Source organism: Phoenix dactylifera, chromosome 9, assembly GCF_009389715.1.
Source record: "Phoenix dactylifera cultivar Barhee BC4 chromosome 9, palm_55x_up_171113_PBpolish2nd_filt_p, whole genome shotgun sequence".
Classification (NCBI taxonomy): Eukaryota; Viridiplantae; Streptophyta; class Magnoliopsida; order Arecales; family Arecaceae; genus Phoenix; species Phoenix dactylifera.
The window spans coordinates 10,015,085-10,034,389 of NC_052400.1; the positions used below are offsets into that span (position 1 = coordinate 10,015,085).

The window sequence follows — 19,305 nt, forward strand, 5'->3', positions numbered from 1 at the left end:
TATCATGCTATAAGGTGGTTAGTTATAGATTATGACTAGGGTCAGCTTTTATGAGTATGTCAACTAAGGTCCGCTGAATCGGTACTGAGTGCCATACTGGTTGGTGACTGGTATAATGTGGTATTAGTTTGGTATTATACTGGCACAGAAAACGGTATAGCATATAGTTATATGACTCGTCCACCATTTTTTTTTTCAATTTTTTTGTCTTCAGTTATTATTTTAATCATTGTGGTTATTTAACTTAGGATTTTGATGATGTTTTGATCTATTTTTTTGTCATCAAATGGACTTGAAGTATAATTAATGCAATTGTAATATAACTGAATGCATGATTATATATAGTTGAATATATATAATATATTAAATGGACTTAAAGTATAAAATACTATTGACATCTAAAATTTTGTGGAGTATTTATGTTCCTCATAGACGTCAGCATCATGGTCAAGGTTTGTCGAATACCCTTCAACTAGTTTAAAGTATGCATACCCGACACTTGGACACATCTTCATAAGAAGAGATACACAAAGGATCCAACACTTAGACATGCACCTATACTTGTCACACATACCTGATTACATGCAATGTAGGTGATCAGATCGAGTATGGAAGGATTTTGAAGTGCTAAGGATCAAGTAAGATGGTTCAAAAATTTACAAGCAAATTCCTAATTTTTTGGTCATGTTCACCAAAACTTCCCCATAGTAAATTGGTCTTTCATGACCACTCAATATTTTCGAGATACTTATTAATCACACTGTAAATAGTGGTGTTGGTAACACTAGCGAGGCCTAAAATTGATAATCTATCAATTCAGCATTATGTTATGATATCTAAAATACTTTGCTTTGTTATTCCTCTACTTAAATATCAGGTCAATGAACTGCCAATACGAAAAATGGTGCATGAGGACCTTTTCGGGCATGTATTTAGTCCTGCATTGGTTGTGCATTAGGGAGGTCTTGGATTTTAAGCATGGCCAAGGACCCCAATTAATAACTTGGGTGCGATCTTAGGTTATTACACTGTGTGTTTGTGTATGTGCCTGTGAGAGGAGATATATATATATATATATAGAGAGAGAGAGGGAGAGAGATCTTATTTTGATTTTGTTGCAAAGCTTTTCAAGATGGAAGAATATCATTTATAGTCTTCCTCTAAAAGATGCTTTTCTCTAATGATTGTTCCAGGACTAAAGTAGAATTTGCAGCTGGTGGGGAGCTGTTTCACTCAGTTGGGCAACGTGTTACTGCTAAAGGATTCACATCTATCATGCCATGGATGGCAGTTGGTGAGAAGAATCTTCCGCAGTTTACTAAGGGGGAGAAGATTGATATTCTAAAAGTTGACTTATACGAGGTGGAATTCTGCACTCCATGTATTTGTGGCTTCTTTCTTATGAACAACTTTGTCAACATGTGTTTTAATTGGTCATATCATTTTAAAATACCGCAATCTGTAATATCTAGCTTAAATTGGCCTCATAACTTCCATAATTATGCTGTCCAAAATTTGAGTTTATTTAGCGATGAAGTTAATTCATATCTAGGTACATACTAGAGATTTATAGCTAGTACCATGATTAGTTTTATTTAATTTTTAGGGCAGTACATCACCTCCAGACTACCTCAGTGAGAGCGAGCTAATTTCGCTCATGGAAAAGAATGGGATAGGTACAGATGCTTCAATTCCTGTACACATAAACAACATCTGCGAGCGCAACTATGTGCAGGTTTTTACCTAATAATCTTTCTTCTCGATTATTTTAAATTTTCACTTCTCATTTGTGATTGTGCTTATATAAGTTTACGCAGATCACTATTTAGCAGACTAGCACCTGAATCAATGATCTTTGAGATTCTGAGTGTCCAATGCCTTATGAATCCTAAATTTTCGGTTTCTTATGTTACTTATAGGTCAATTCTGGAAGGAGGTTGGTACCGATGGCCCTAGGGACCACTCTGATAAGGGGATATCAATGCATTGATCCAGACCTTTGTTTGCCAGACATCCGCGGCTTTATTGAGCAGCAGATCGCCCTGATTGCTAAAGGAAAAGCTGATCATATCCATGTTGTGCAGCACGTCCTTCAACAATTTAAACAGAAGTATACTTACTTCGTTAGAAAGGTAAGTTTTAGCTAATATGTGGTAAGAGCATGTTGGATGCCTTATAATTCTCTTTACTTTACCTATATCAGGATTCTTGTTGTGAATCTTGGAAGGTCATCAAGCTCTGCTTTACGACCTAAATGACATTCCATTATGATTTTATTCTGCAGCATATAAGTAACATAGTCAATTACCTATAACGGAATAAAATGATAAAGGTAAAGTGTAAATTTGTAATCTATATACTCAAACCATAGATGTATAATTAATGTATCATGCTGTGCTTACCAACCCGTCCTCTTCAAGAAGGATTCCTGTACCAACTAATATCCTATACTAGCATATCTTGGTATTATGATTGGGGAATCCATAATGTGTGCACCATCCATTTTAACTTTCTTGTCCAAGAACATCCATATCCACCACCACATATAGCAGAACCTCCTAACCCACCTCTATATTTCTCTTCAAGGCTACTTGCGATTGCCAAAGCAGATATTTTGTTAGAAATATTCTGTGTATCAGGACAAAAAGATTGCCTTTGAATGCACGAGTATCTTTTGTAGAACACCATCATAGCTTATTGGTGCAAATAATTTTTTAAGATTTGAGATTAATAATTTGCAACTCTTCAAGCTACATTTCTTGGGCTTCAATGTCTTGAGTGGTAGATAAATTCTCATCTTCATTAACACCATAAGGGCAACATACTACTTAGTAAGAAACTTTCAGTCCATTTTGCATTATAAAATACAAATATTTTAGAGATCAAATCAAAGATTCTATTAATTCTTATTTCCACTTACTCAATAGTTTCACTGCTCTATCTGCTTGAGAGTAAATATTAGCAGGTGTGTAATTTTTATAGCAAGAGCATTAGTTTAATGTGTATTGTAATCTTATATACACTATATGGTCATTGCTGGAGAAATGGAAGTAAACTTTTCTTATCTCCTGATGTTTTCCTCCATGTGAGAGGCACAGTTGTAGCCTAAAATATGAATTGATTATACATTTTGACCAAATTTTGGTTTCTACCTAAATGTATGGATATGTTTTGAAAATCCTAATATTTTTCATATTGCATTATTAGAGTCTACTCGAAAAATTGGGGGAGTTCGTATCCATGGATAATTTTAAAATTCAAAACTATATAGTCAATAAAAAACTAATTTTTAAAATTTATGCACATATGGAAGATATGACTGATTTTAGTCTAGTATGATTTCATTTGGATGGTACAAGAGGAGAGGAGGAAAGGGCCTGAACGGGGTCGACAGAACCGTCCCAAACCGGGCGGTTCCAGCTGTTCCAAGCTGTCTCGACAGCTCACCGGGATAGTTCCGGCCAGGGTCTGCTGAACCGACCTGTACCGGTCGGTTCAGCCCGTACCGGACCGGTACCGACTGGCATCGGTCCGGTACAGGGGTATAAAACGGTTCCGACCCAATATGGGTCGGAACTGTTCGGTTTGAGCATCTAACCGGTGCGAACCGCTCGGTTCGCACCGGTATGAGCTGGAACCAGTGCGAACCGGCTCGGTTCGCATCGGTTCGGTGCTGGATTTTAGTGCCAGCGCGTGGCACTTTGAAAGTGCCACAGCGCTGGCCAGAGGCACTTTGAAAGTGCCACACTGTGGCACTTTCAAAGTGCCGGTTTGTGCGGCACTTCAAATGAAAGTGCCACATTGCGGCACTTCGAAAGTGCCGGTTGGTGCGGCACTTCGAAGTGCCGCACTGTGGCTCACAGTGGCACTTTTCAAAGTGCCACAGTGTCTCAAGCCCTCAACGGTTGGCTATAAAAGCCGACCGAATGCTAAAGCCAAATCCATCAGCTTAGGTGAAGGAAAGGCAGAGAGAGGAGGAGGAAAAGAAGAGAAAGGCAAAGACAAAGGCATGAAAAAAATTAGAAGGGTCGGAAAGTATCGTTTTTCTTGAAGAAAAATCCAGTAAAAACTAAATAAGGTAAAATAAGTGAAAGAACTCAAAAAAAAAAAAAACGACGATGGGGTCGAAACCAGGCCGAATGTGCCCTATCGGTACGGTATCGGTTCGGCTCGATTCGGCACCCGTACCGTACCGTTACCGGAGCCGACCGGTACGATCGGTACCGCGAATCTTGGTTCCGGCAATGAAAATGAAAATCGTTGCCGGAGGCGGAGAGAGAAAGAAAGAGAGAAAAAGAGAGCGAGCGGGGGAGGGAGGAAAAGGGTGAGGGAGGGTGGCGGAGGTAGGCGAAGGGCCGTCTAAGGCCTGTGACAGGGCAGCAGGCGAAGGCCGCAGCCGGACCCTTGTTTCTGGCCTTCGCTGGCGCTCCGCTGGCCTCCCTCCCTCTCTTTGCCTTCTCTCTCTCTCTCTCTTCCTCTCATTCTCCCTCTCCCCCGTCTCTTCTAATGTGTCAGTATGAACCCGACATGGCCCAGCGTGGGCCCGTACCGACTCATTTCGCCAGGCAACCGGTACGATGCCCGGTACTGATTTTGCCGATGCTAGGCCTGAATAATAATGGTCTCCATCACAGGGTGATTAATAGATTAGAGGCTTCCTGTGCAGTGTTGTGGTCACAGTATATTGAGGTGAGAGAGGAATTTGGTTAGTGTTCTAGCGGGTGGCCATTGCCAAGCTGATCAATTAAGGGGTGAGATGGTTCCGGGGGGGGGGATGGCAATGCTGGTAAGTGTTGGATCTTGGACATACTACATTGCAACAACTTGGTATCATTATGCGCAATAGACTGAATGGTAATGACCTTTAAGGATGAGGATGTTTTTTCCAAAGCAGAAGCATGCCAAGCTTTGGTTTTCACCTTGGACTTCGATGCAGGTCAAGAGCCCTAAAGTCACACACCATCAGTTGTGATGCACAACCTTGAAGTCTTGAATTCATGCATGCTTGCTCAAAATGACTGAATTCAACTTGTAAACTTCCTAGGGTTTCTCAAAAATCTCACAATACTATGTATAGGAAAACACAGAGAGAGAGAGAGAGAACATTAGATAGTGAGTTTTAATTAAATGAGGGCCATGTGGTACCTCCATAGATGGAAAGGAACCCTAGTAGCCATTCCCTACCTTTTGCTTATCCTATATCACATGGACTGTGTACATGCATTGAGTGTGAATACTTTTTTAGGTGGAGGATCATTTTAGTATCTAAGAATTTCTTCTTACAGAGCTGTGTCCAAGTGTCATACCTATTTGCTTATTTATGTGTCGGGTGCATATACTTTAGACTAAACTGAATGATCAAGTACTATAATGACTTTATATCCAAGAAGGTAAAGCAGATGCCTCTCTTTGGCCAAGTTGGTCTTAACTTGGGTTTTACCTTCGTATTAAGCGTAAGTCCCAGTAAGCTAGCTTATTTTTTCACACATTCTAATGAGTTTGTATAAGGAGTATAGACCAAGGTACACAACCTAGAAACCCTGCAAAGTGGCCCATATGTTTCAGAATAAGCTAGTTTAACCTATAGGATTATGGGACTAAGCAAGTAGGCTGAGATTGGAACTCATATTCCTACTTAAGGGCTATTGGTGTATAGTGAATGAACTGTTTTTTTTTTAGTCTTATAGCATACTGTGATATTGCTAACCTTGCATCTACTTATTAGTAATTTAGGCAATGATGCTACGGCAAACTCCTTAGATGTTATAACATCATGAGATATATTTTGCACAAGTTTCCCCACAACAAATTACCAATTTTATTTTTTGGGATTAAATAATGTAACATTGTTTACTCCATAACAATCTGCACAATCATCATATGGCTTTGGGCTTTGACAAGATATTGGATAAATGCGATCTCTAAGAAAAAAACCTCAAAACACATAGATGTAATTTATATTTTTTCCATAATAAATTTATTAGAGCTCTTCTGCAAGACTGTGAATGCTGGATCTAACTTGTCCTATTAATCCTAATTCCTCAAACTAGTATTTCCCTCTCATCAGGTAATGGTTCCTTGGGTTACGTAACTGAATTAAATTCATTAATTGGTTTACTCGGTCTGATCGTGAACATAATGAAATCGAAACCATGAAATTCAAATTTTGCAAGTTGAAGAATTGCAGAGACCGTCAAACTATGAAAACGCAACCTTATATTGACAGGTTAACCTCTTCTGACAGGTTAATTTCGGACAGACATGCTCTTAACTCATAGATTTGCCCATCAACATGTGAAGAAATGACCAAGCACTAATGAGAAAAAACTACTCCAGTAACCAACAAAGGTTGCCTTAATATCGCCATACAGTTTTAGCATCCATATAAACAGGTCACCTGAGATCACTCATAATTGTGACTAATTTTAGGAAGCATGATTTAGAACCTTAGTTCTCTCTCAATTGGTTATAGCTACTGAGTGTCCTATATCTTATAATACCCTATGTATCTTAGGTGTTATACCATGCTAGACATCTCAATCTAACATACATGAAACCCAATATTCCTGGAAATGAAAGAATGTCATTTTGTTAATGCCTCGTAAACTATCTCATACATTATAACATGGCTTTGTTAGGGTACCACCTCTAACAAGTATTGATATTGTTGGTCAAACATAAGAGAAGAGAGGCAAGTGAAGTTTGTATATCTATATTTTATGCATATAACAAATTGACACAGCTTAGATATGTGTATTTGAATGATACAACAAACTCTTTAAAACATTAAACACATTTACTTGTTAACAGAAAAAGAAAAAAATCCAACTGTTTCAGTTGGTTTTGGCTGAAACTGCCAAAACTGATCAAAACCAAATATTCAGTCGGTTCTTGTCAGTCTCTGCTGAAACTGATCCTTTGCAGCCAAAAATTTGAATCCTTGGTGAGAAATGTTTCCATTGCTTCCTAATAGGGTACTATTATCACCCTATCTCACTCATTCTGTATGTTTAAATAGATGGCTAGAGCATTGACAATCAATGGATGTGCAAATTTGTTTAGTGTATGGTGCTTACTAATTTGTAACTTGACTAAGTCGAATGATCTGAGGGCGAGCCTTGGTGCAATCGTAAAGTTGCTCTATTGTGATGTGGAGGTTACGGGTTGAAGCATGGAAAATGCCTCTCCGCATGCAATGATAAGACTATATACGTCTGACTCTCTCCAAACCTTGCAATAGCGGGAGCCTCATGCGCTGGGCTGCCTTTTTTACTAAGTTGAATGATTTGAGCTAACTCAAATGGGTTTTTGAGTTGACTCATCAAGTTAACAAATTAATTTTATTCAAGTTCCATGCAGCCAGTTTTGGCCAGTAGATTGACTTATAATCCTGCTAGGTTTAGTTGATTCTGTAATTTTTTAAACACCGATATATGGTAGCTTTCTCGTTTTATATTTGTGAGTTCCTAAACACTGGTGTATGGTAGCTTTTGTGTTCTGCACTTTTAGGTCTGTACAACTAATATGGCATTTACGAAAGATGCAGAAAATGCATTTTCTTTTGTAAGTACTGAATAAGATGACAAGATGAAAGCTTACATCTTGGTGGGATTTCTGTTATAGAACCATACAAGGCCCTCCTTGACTTGTTCTAGAACGAAGGGCCAGGGTCATGTTGCTGAGCCCTAATATTAGCTGAATTTTTGTCCGTAATAGCGGAGAACTGAGATCAATGAGAGGGACTTCTGAAGCTATCTGCCATTGCATTGTGTCTATTCTTCATAATTTAGGCTGATTTATTCTCTAGAAGTATGTATACATATCATTGCTGGATTATTGGAATGTTAAACTAGCTTCAAATTTATGGTTCATTTTCCACATATAACTGTTTTCCATTTTGAATGAGTTAACTGAAGCTTTAGTGCAGATTGAAAACATGGATGCTCTCTTTGAAGCACAGTTCTCACCCTTAGCAGACTCGGGGCGTCTGCTGAGCAAATGTGGAAAATGTACTCGGTACATGAAATACATTTCTGCTCAGCCACAACGGTTATATTGTGTGACTTGTGAGGAGGTCTATTACCTCCCTCAGAATGGCACCATAAAGGTAAGCCATTGCAATTATAGTGATTCTACATATACTGCCCACTGGAAAGTCATATCTAAGGATGCTAGTCTTACTACTATTTTTTTCTCTCCCATGGTTATGGTTTTAGTGAAATTGGAATATTAAAACTGGATGTCAATGCTTCATACCAGTTTGCAATCTCCCCTGGCAGGCATGCTGGGGATAACATCATTTAATCATTTTAGGCCAAGAATATATTTATTCTTTATGGTAGACCAAAGGAGAAATTGTCTCAGTGCTTCAAAGATTGATTTGATCAGACGTACACAATAGTGTAGCTTGTCTTATATGACATGGATTCACGTATGTGTGTCAGGTGTGGGTGGATGCAAGTGTCGGATCCTTTCAATATCTAAAAATTTCTTCTTGCAGAGATGTGTCTAAGTGTCATTTCCATCTCCATATTTAAGCGTCTGGTATGGGTATTTTAGATTACATTGAGGTTCCGGGAAACATAGAGCTTTTCAAGTACTGTTAAATAAATGGAGCTTGACCCTATTTGATGTAAGTAGATGAAAGAGTCAATATTAAACCTGGATTGTCTGTTTTGGCCCCTGCGTGCATGGGCTAGGCCTTAGGTGTCTGGCTGTTAACCAGTTGGGCTGACCCGTGGGATCCATGTGAAGGTGAAGAAGAATCAGCCAAAATACAATTTCTGAAATGTAGTCTATGTTTCTATCATTTGTAATAATACTGTAAATATATTTTTTCAACCTAAAAAGGTTTTGAGATGAATTAAGTAAAGTGCATTTTGGTGCTCTTGTTTCTTTGTGTTTGTAGAATGTTCAGAGGCATTTGCCATATGATCTAGGTGCCGATCTTCTCTTTAGGCTACTCATCAATTTGCTTCTAATAATTAATAAATCCTTTTTTTCCCCAGCTTTACAAGGAACTTGCATGCCCTCTAGATGGCTTTGAGTTGGTGCTCTTTTCCATGGCAGGCCCTGATGGGAAGACATTCCCACTCTGCCCCTATTGCTATAATAGCCCCCCATTTGAAGGAATTGACAAACTGTTTGGTGCCCTCAAGCTTGGAAGTTCTGGAAAGATAGGAAAGGGAGCGGGTATGCCATGCTTTCTCTGCCCTCATCCAACATGTCGACACTCTCTAATATCCCAAGGAGTTTGTGCTTGCCCTGAGTGCAGTGGTACACTTGTCCTCGATCCAGTTAGTGCACCCAGATGGAGGCTTTACTGCAACATGTGCAACTGCCTTGTCTCCCTCCCACAGGGTGCTCATCGAATCTCAACTACAGGCAAGAAGTGCCCTGAATGTGACTCAACAATCATCGAAGTGGACTTTAATAAGAGGACAACACCCCTGAGCGATGGAGCAACTTTACATGTGGGTTGCATCTTGTGTGATGAGTTACTGCATTCGCTCGTGGAGATGAAGCATGGCAAATCTTTTTTCAGGCGCGGAAGAGGGAGAGGTAGAGGTCGAGGGAGAGCAAGCAGCAGGGGTAGGGGTAGGGGTCGCTCAAAATATGAGGATCCAAAGATGAGTTTCCGAGATTTCTAAGCAGAGCATGCTGTTTCGTTTTGGCTTGACATCTCCTGTTCTTGGTAAGTTGCTTCATTTTTTTTTCCATCTGTAGATTGATTATTATATGTTTTTTATTGCTTATGCAAATATTAACTGGAGAAGAAAAGTTGTTCACTTATCATGCACGTTGCATAACTTTAGATGCCCTATCTGTGAATGTTTGTGTTCTCTTTCACAGCCCGGAAAATAATCCTCTTTCACACAAGAATTAACGGTGCAAGGATAATTTTGAGGAGATTCTGATAGCTCTGTACATGCCATGCAAAATTTTGATGCAAAGATGACCAAATAAGACAAAACATGATACTTCAATTCTCTACACAAGAATTTACGAGTGTACTACTGTCATTAGCTTGCCTGCAAATTTTTGAAACATCAACTGCATTCTGCTGCATTTCTTTTTTGTTACAGAACCAGGAAAGATGTTTTTATCAATGTACAACATTGATGCAATGGAATCTCAGGCCTCTATCACCACATCTAAAGGTTTTTTGCTTCCTGGAGCTGCAGAATGGCAAGATTTGATGCTGGAATCTTTGCTCTGTTAGGGCGCATGATTTATAGTTATGAAGTTCTCAAACGTGATTTCAGTGTAAAACTAAAGGATGTTGCTGATACTAGATGTCTGTCGATGTATTTCTAGCAACCAGACACGCCTCAATGATGTTCAGACACTCTGTATCATTCTTATTGCAATTATATGTGCTGTATGGATTTATGACACAGCGATTATTGTATACTTTTAGAAAAGTAATATATTTTCAGAAAAGTAATCTGATATTAATGGTGCCTTGTGTCTTGAAATTTACACCAAAAGATCATTTGCATCTGACTTGCATTTCATCCATCTCTATTGTATAGCATTACTTTGTATCATTATTCGAGCAAAAGTCTTGAAGGACATCAAAACCAGAAAGGTAGAGGCTTCACTGATCGTTTTATGTTGATCTCTATGTATTTCTAGTTAATTACCATTTGACACTATTGCCATTGTTTCAACCATCCTGTGCTGCGAATGTTAAAAGAGTTTTCAAATAACTAACGTTTGTCTTGCAGGTGGAAAAATGTTAGCAGGTCCAATCCATGGATATTGGTGGTATAATGAAGGAGAATCAAGCAGCATGTGGGGTAACCTTCTTCTTGATTCTCTCTTTAGTTTCTGATATGCTTTTTCTTAGTAAATCTGAAATACCACTATTGCAACAAAGTAGAATAAAAGATGCTCCTGTTGATCCACATTAAGAAGGCTTTCTCTTCGTTGATCCTAACACTAGCTTAGTGAAAAATGCAGAAAAGATTGAACTACTTTGAACAGCATTGGTACCTCTGCGTGCTTTCTTTTACATCCAATCTGGTACCTCTGAGAGAAGACTTCAGAACCAGAGGCAGCTCCCCATCGCCGCTGCTGAGTGATTTCCTGCTGACAATCCCAGAAATCCTCTCCAGAACCATCAGGAAGGCCTTCTCCACATTAGTTATCCATCGCCGACGTCTCCAAGAAGAGCAGTCCCTCTCTCTCTGCCAGCTCCTTGCCCGACCCCGCCGGCGCCGCCCTCAGCCCCTCGAGGTCGCACTTGTTGCCGGCGAGCATGACGATGACGTTGGGGTCTGCATGGGCCCGTAGTTCATCAAGCCACCGGGGGACCTGCTCAAAACTGGGGTATTTGGTAATGTCATAGACGATGAGAGCAGCAAGTGCGCCGCGATAGTAGGCGCTGGTGACAGCACGGTATCGCTCCTGGCCGGCGGTGTCCCATATCTGGGCCTTGACAAGCTTCTTGTCTATGAGGATGGTCTTGGTCTGGAATTCAACCCCAACAGTTGCCCGGCTCTCGGTGCTGAACTCATTCTTGGAGAACCTGGACAGGAGCTGGCTCTTGCCCACGGCCGAGTCTCCAATAACCACCATCTTGAATACGTAATCCATCACCCTGTTGCAATCCTACGTACTGTCCCTCCCTCTCCCCCTCCTCTCCTTGTTTCTGGTCTGAAAACTGGGCTGTGAGATCTGTGTTGGTGGCGTGGTAGCTGATTCTGGTCATCAGTCAGACCACCATTAGCTTTTGTGCCTAAGAAATTAAAGGGCCTATGAGTGCAATCATTTGAAAGCTTGCAGGGTTAAACTCGCGTTGTGCGGAGCTGACAGCAGCCTGGGCGGGCCTTCACCATGCCCCGTGTGTCTTACGGGCTAGGTCCATTATCCTAGAGGGTGACTTAGCCACCGTTGTCAGTTGGATCCGGGGGGTCCAAGGCGTGGCGGTTGTAACTATCCCTTGCTCCGTGACATTTGGGCTATGGCGAGGGATGGATGGGCCTTTCAGGCCAAGCATATTTACCGTGAAGGTAATGGTGCTGCGGATTGGGTAGCTGCGTATGTAGCTTGTCACTTCGGAGGCACCTTGTGGATTGGCGATGGGGAGTTGCTCTTGGCACTCCGAGATATCTTATTTTTTAACCTTATTGAGTGTATCTGGTTCCGTCAGGTATGATCCACCCGCATTAGCAAAAAAAAAAAAAAAAAAAAAACCGCGTTGTTTTGAATACCCAAAAAAACTCGCATTGCTTTTATGTCAGTTGGCGTGTTAATTACGGCCGATGGTGGACAACTCAGTAGGAAGTCTGTTTTTCTGGTTTCCAGGTGTTTATATTGGGTCTGGGGAGGGCAACCACTTGCCAAAGCTTACTTTGTTATTCTAGAAAGCCAGCTTGGATATTCTAAAGAAAGGTATTGGTTGCAGTAATTGATCTTTTATTAGGAAGAAAGAATACTGGAAACCCATTGTGGTGGCCTATCGACAGGCTATTTGGGCCTGTCATTGTCCACGGTCACCCTTATTATAATGGATGAGTTTGAGGCTGTGATGGAGAAAACTCGGTTGCTTTTGGATTTTAGTTTCAGGACGAAGTTCCTTGCGTCCCACATTTTTCATGGTCTGTAGCAGACCACGGTTTACTTTGCCTCGGGTGAAGCAATATTTAAATTGTTTTGCATTAAAAAAATCCAGAAATTTTGATCTCTTTGCCAAGATAGAATGACTGAGATTTCTTGTCGACGTAGGAAGACAGAGCAGCTATCATTTTATCGATGCATTTTTAATTATCTAGTGAGGATTCCTAAGGGTGCAGATGAGCCAAGTTGAGCCGATGTATGTCTTTTAGAGATTGATATGGTTAAATTTGGATCGAGCTCAAACCCAAGCCTAGCACAAAGTTTTAAGGCATTGAAGCTTAGTGTATATGCATCGGGTCACACTTAAGCTTGTAGCTAAGCTTAAGAACCTTGTTAAGTAGCCCAATTTATCATCTATGACTAGTTAAATTTTATTATTGAGACTAATCAGTCTGCATCCCACAACTTGGGATCTAGATAATTAGTGGAGGTGGATCTCTTTCCGTCTCACTCAAAAACAAAAGGAAATAAGTATCAAGACCGGTGATCACTAAGGATGCAAATGGGCAGAACCCTGGACAACCTGTTTCCCTTTCGAAGCCAGGTTATCAAGCCGCAGTGCATGCAATTGTAACCTGACTCTTTTTTTTTTTAACTCTAGGTTATCGAGCCGCAGTGCATATAATGTTGTGACAGATTCCTTTTTTTTTTTAACCTATAACTCAATAGATTTCACTATTTTTTTAGCCTTCACATTTTCTCCTTATTTTGACGAGTCTCATGAGGGATATGTTACTAAAATTGAACCCTGATTTTTCTCAAGTCCAACCAATTTGAGCTTGGTGCTCTCCGGCTTCGATTGGTAAAGTTGAAACTATAGCATGGGCTTGGATCGTACAATGATTAAATGGGTCAGAGAAAGATTCTTCATGTGCCAATTTAGGGTTGCAAGGGGGTTGGTTCAGATATGGGTCTACCTTGAGGACCCAGGCACCATGCAAAACGGCTTGGGTTGTACAATTTAGAGCCCAAACTGGAATTGAGTTGGATCTCCTTTTGCGTTGGGTTCATGTTGATTATAAGTTTTCCATTTTTTTTTATTTTGAGGATAGACCTAAAGTTCTCCAGTTCGTGAGATCCGTTACTGAGCCGACTGGAAAATTAGATCATAACGTTTGGGTTATTCATCACAGATCTAGGCCTACCTGACCTACTTGCACCATAAGCCGAATCCGAGGGATCCATGTACGATTAGGTTCCCAAGCAAATAATATTAGAGATTAAAGACTCGTTGAGTTCGCGAGAAGAGGAGAGGAAAAGTGTGATTAACGAAAAAAATGCAGAACTACCTCATGCTTAGTTGGAGTTTTTAAAGAGAAGAGGTAGAAAAGTAGTTTTTGTTATGGAAATAAGATTCCTACATTTTCATAGGAAAGAATAACTCATGTGAGATATAAAAAAATCCAATTCCCATTAGCTAAAAATTGGGATAATTTTTTTTTAAAAAAAAATTACTCTCAAGCTTTTTAGAGATTATAGAGTAAAATCTTTTCCTTTATTAAGGACATAACAGGTATTTTGCTTGTGGCAACTTGCACTGCCATGCCCATCCTTGCTCTACAAGCTTGGCAACTGCATCCAAATTTAGTGTTTCTTCAAGACCCTAACAAACGAAGTTCAGTGAGAAGTAAGCCAATTGCACCTTTAGACAGTGTGAAAACATGTGATAGATGACGTTAGGGCAATTCAGATTACTTGATAGAATAACAAAATTGCTTGCTTTAAAGAGCCATCCTTCTATCTGGATTCTACTAAATATATATCCTACTTGGATAAAAATATGGTCCTTATCTTATATGCCAACCTACTCTTCTCTCCCAACGTAGAATTTGCTCCCTTTGTCATAATAACGTGGGTTCTACTTTGTCCCTTTGACAAAGCGAAGAGTTGCAATGACCCATTTGGCTAAGGTTAAGCTCCTCACAAGATTCTTCTCCTAAAAAGTTTTTGGAATATGCTCGTGACTTGGCTCTCTCCTGCTGCTCCGAAAGGGCATGCCATTTAATCATCCAGGGATTGTGATGCTTGTTGATAGCCAAAAGAATTAGCTGCAGAAAATAGTTGCGATTAGTCCTTCAGTTTAATATATTTTATCCATAATTATCAAACTTGGAGGCTGGTGGGGCATGTAAGTTTATCATGCTTTTTTAAGTGCTTGGAGCCTTTAGAATTCCCAGAAAGTATTTAGAGCAATAGATTTGACATCCTGTTTTCTTCTAATATATCTCTTTTAGAGAACAAAAGCATCATTTAAGATGTTCGATTATTGAATCAAGGCCAATACTTCTACTCATTTCATATAGGTGGCTTGGCTAAAGATATGCTTTTTTTTTTGTTTATTTACTTTTAATACGGATGGCTTGAGATCTTACAATTCAGTAAGTTAACAGAACAACATTATGAAATGGTGTAGCGCTTGGAAGAATGGACTAATAAGATTTAGTAAGACTAAAAAGATCTCTTATTTGATGATATTTAAACCTCATTTAAGATGATTTGATCTGTGTCCTGTTCTGCTAGATGGGTCAATATGTGTTACAGAAAATCAGAACCTTCTTATGTGGTGTTAGGAGTGACAAAAGATTTGGTTGTCAGTCGGGTTAACTGGAGCACCGAGAGTAAGCTAAAGGACTTCGTATCCAGGGTCTTAAGAAAATTAGAAAATTACAAGCTGGCTCTCATACAAATACTTGTCTAAATTAAATTTCGATATATCTTTAGCATAGGACGATGCTCCATAACCAGGTATATAATGCTAAAAGATTTGTCTTTATAAAAAGAAAACAAAAAAAAAACTAGATGCTGCATTAATTGATTATCTATGAATTCTGCACACAATAGAGAGAGGGAAAAAAGAAAGCAAATGGAAAAGAAGCAGGTAAAGCGGACAGCTCTAATCCAGATTTCCTGGAAGAAAAAGATCTTTCTTTTCCATCGGCCCAGAGAAAGAGCGCATGCTTTAGTTAACCCTCATTAATTTCTTCTAGGAGTATTTTTCCCTCAACTAAGCCATCAGAATAAGGTGGGTTCTACTCATGTCGCTGCGGGTGTGTATTTAGTCCCACACCGATTATTTGCCAAATAGATTTTGGGTACTTATACAAGACTAAATAACCGAAATAATATTTTCAGGCTATTTTTTTGGATGAAATTTTAGGTTGTTACAAATGATATCAGAGCAGACCTAGTTCATAATCTATATGGACTAGCGGACACTATAGCACGGATTTATGAGAACTAACTATGGACCGATTATGGTGCTTATGATTAGATTTGAATACTTACTCTGGCAAGAATGTCAGAATTTAGATCCGTACGGACGCGTGTTTAATTCTACATTAGTTATTCGCTGAGCAGATTTTGGATACTTATATAAAACTAAAAAAAAAAAAAAATTTGCAGGCTAAGTTTTTTGGATGAAGATCTGAGTTACTGCGGCTGCTAATTCACTCGATTTCTTGCGCTGTCGTATCTTCATATAACTCTTATCTTATAAACCCCAAGGCTTGTCATCCAGGCTGTAACTTGGCTTGCTTCTCTAGAACAACATATAATCATATCATGACCATTATAATATACTACGACTGATGTGAGTTGGAGTTAATTGGTTGCCATCCAAATTTGTGGTTAGAAAAGCATATCAAAATTTGTTATTGTTTCGTAAATAAATTGGCAGCTTTATGTCCTTATCGCAACCCCACCCCACAAGGTTCATGTGTTATTATACCTATCTTGCAGATGTGACAAGCTTCAGCTTGAGTAGTGGTGTATGTAAGCCAAAGTCAAGGTTCTTTATGTAAAAAGAATGAGGTCGAAGGTACACGAAAGTTCATAATTTGATTTAGTTTATTTCTTATCCAAAACAAATATTTTTTTGTACATCCTCCAAGATTTAACAAAATTTTATATGACTATAGAATTGATTATGATTCAGCCTTATCTTTCCCGAACCCATGATGTGCTTCTTGATGTTACATGAGGCAATGACGCCATATCATGACCACCTTATCCCGAGCATTATTGTCCTCTCTCTGCTAAGGAGTCCTTTTCGTAACCATGTGTTTAGGATCATCTCAGGTTGCTTTAGCTCCAATTAGCTTACATGGCCCTCATTTTGTTTAGCACATCATTAACAGACCAATTTGTGCAAATTTTTTGGTGACTGGCTGGCTACGAAGGCAGATTTTCATAGCTTAAAAACTTATCGATCAAGTTCTTATCTCTATTTGAAATCAACCAACCCTGTGCACCTCTAAATTTAGCATGAACCAATGCTGAATTGCACTAGATACACATGATGGCAATATTTAAACCAAAGCTCAATTGCACTCAAATTGCATCAGCTTGCAATGAACTACTCTGAAGTTTTATATCAACTAACTTATGTACAATTGCAGCGGCCATGTGCTCATGGATCTCGATCTTTTTAGGAACCAAGTTCTAACACAAACCAGGCACCCTATTTACCGAATTAGGTCAAATACAACCCGGCGTGCTATAATCAACCATCTTTGACAGGGGTTTCAATTGTTGGGGTATTATGATGGTAGCATGAATTCTAGGACTTCAAATTCAAACCACAAATTTCCTACAGCCATGTAACACCTATTAGGTAGCTTGTATATCTTGTTTTGCGAATAATCTTTTATTTGGAGGGTGCTAACTAGTGCAATTGGTGAAGTCTTCTAATTGATATTTGACTTAGGGTGAGTCTTGTCCTCATCCCGATTTCGTCCATGTGAAGAAAGGGTGAACAATGACAAGCAAACAAAAGGAGAGATGTTGGACCCTAAAATACATCATGGACAATGATGAAGATGTGGAGTAGGTAATGGATGTAAGATAGCATCAAATATATAGGGGCTCAACCATTTATTTTGGATTGGATTCCTATCATACAATTAGAGCCAACCACCTCTTGGCCATCCACATCTCGCTCCACTCTCTGTTACCATCTATCAACCTTTCGAAGGTCAGGTCTTGCAATTTCTCCACTTGTGAGGGAGTGTTGGAGATATGAAAATAGTCTCAAAGCTTTGAGAGAGGAAAAAATGATCACTTGATTAGATTACAATGGAATACCATCAATCATGATAAATCATGATTGTATACTTTTCAACCCTTAAAGGTAATTCATACATGATAAGATTAAGGTACACTAATTATTATTTTCTTGGGCCAAAATGGCGGGTCCAAATATCCCAGCTCTTAACTCAAGCTTTTGAGTATAGTATAAAGAAAAGATCGTTATCAATTGTTGTGATGGTATATAAAATTGTTATTATGTATTGACATAATAATATTACAAACATAATATACAAGCATCACGAAACGATTTATATTCTAAGACAATAGCTTTGCTAGACAGCAACCACATGACATATATGCAGTAATAATTGTCAAAGCTTATATACAATGGTCATTATTTACAACTAATATGAAAGCATCCTTGCAAATTAAATGGTAGATATATCCTTCGACTATTTTGTTTGCTATTATTTAATAGCATATATTGCAGAGAAAAATAAGGATGCTCCAAGACGTCAATTACAACACGTGAAGCATGCATCCTCTGTCTAGTGACATTCCACCTCACATTTGAGGATATTTCCAAGCTTGTGGGTGACATTCATTGTATAAATATACATATAATTCCAAGGGATGAAACATTTGGCAGTTGGTGGTATACAAAAAAAAATGGCACCAAAGTCCTCATGCTAGATGAGACACAAGCCAAGCAGATCAATATTCTCTTAATGGAGTTGGAGTTTAATTAGCAGTCTTTTATTTGGCATGGTAATCACTGGATAGCCGGTGCTCGTTGCCCCAATAATGAAAAGTTGGAACAAATTAATACTATCCTTAGGTAGGGCTTGTATCTTTCGAACAGAAGAAGGGTTCATCTTGCTTTATGTGAATCCACCATTAGATCGTGCAATAGCAACTTTGAGATCTGTGCAAGCAGATGAATATAGAATTGAAATATTATAGGCTGTTGTGGTGGTTATAATGGCTCCTATTTCCCCAATTAACCCTTTCAGAGGATCCTTTAGTAAAAATAGCTCTTACAACAATAATATAATAGGTATCATATTGCATGAATAACAAACACAATAGCACCATTATTTGCATGTGCCAACTTTATATATATAGTTTTGCATCTTTTTAAGATTTTATTGTCTTAGGTGTTATTAAAGAATATTTTGAAAGCTATCATCCCAAAATTAATAGAAGAAATTACATTTTATTGTATGAATTTATTATTAGTACAAGATAAAATAATAAGCAAAATATAAATGTAATAATGACTAATATTAATGACTTTATCTAATTAATAATATTAATCTTATCCTCTAACTAAGTCAAACCGATCATGACTAGTTAGTAAATTTAAATATGAGTAATCTAAATTTTTAACTAGTTCAATTAGCAACTTGTATCATTAATTTATTATTAGCATTAATTTTTAAATTACTCGATATTAACAATTATAGTTGTCATTACCTAATAGCCATTAATTAACTAAATAATGTGTTATTATTTAATGATATTAAATTAATTTTTCATAATAAATTTTATTTATAAAATATAATTTTGTTATATATTTAATATAGCATTAATAGATATCAACAAATAATATTATTTAAAGCTTATAATTTAAATAATTAATAGAGAGTTATA

At 38.4% G+C, this 19,305-nt stretch overlaps 1 protein-coding gene and 1 pseudogene across 5 annotated transcripts in view; one reads left to right on the top strand and one right to left on the bottom strand.

The window, feature by feature from the left end:
* LOC103709416 (DNA topoisomerase 3-beta) overlaps positions 1–10,458 on the top strand; it is a 39,822-nt gene extending 29,364 nt beyond the window's left edge. For 4 of the 5 annotated variants that reach the window (XM_008794730.3, XM_039129980.1, XM_008794734.4 and 1 more), the window contains 6 exons: positions 1,194–1,362; positions 1,607–1,735; positions 1,920–2,132; positions 7,928–8,107; positions 9,009–9,694; positions 10,086–10,458. In XM_008794730.3, coding sequence (XP_008792952.1) covers positions 1,194–1,362; positions 1,607–1,735; positions 1,920–2,132; positions 7,928–8,107; positions 9,009–9,650 — 1,333 coding nt within the window. In that variant the 3' untranslated portion in view covers positions 9,651–9,694; positions 10,086–10,458. The remainder of the gene's footprint in view (positions 1–1,193; positions 1,363–1,606; positions 1,736–1,919; positions 2,133–7,927; positions 8,108–9,008; positions 9,695–10,085) is intronic. The other variant, XM_008794732.3, reaches the window with a different exon arrangement.
* A 352-nt stretch (positions 10,459–10,810) lies between these two features.
* LOC103709442 lies at positions 10,811–12,177 on the bottom strand (annotated as a pseudogene).
* Between the last annotated feature and the right edge of the window lie 7,128 nt (positions 12,178–19,305).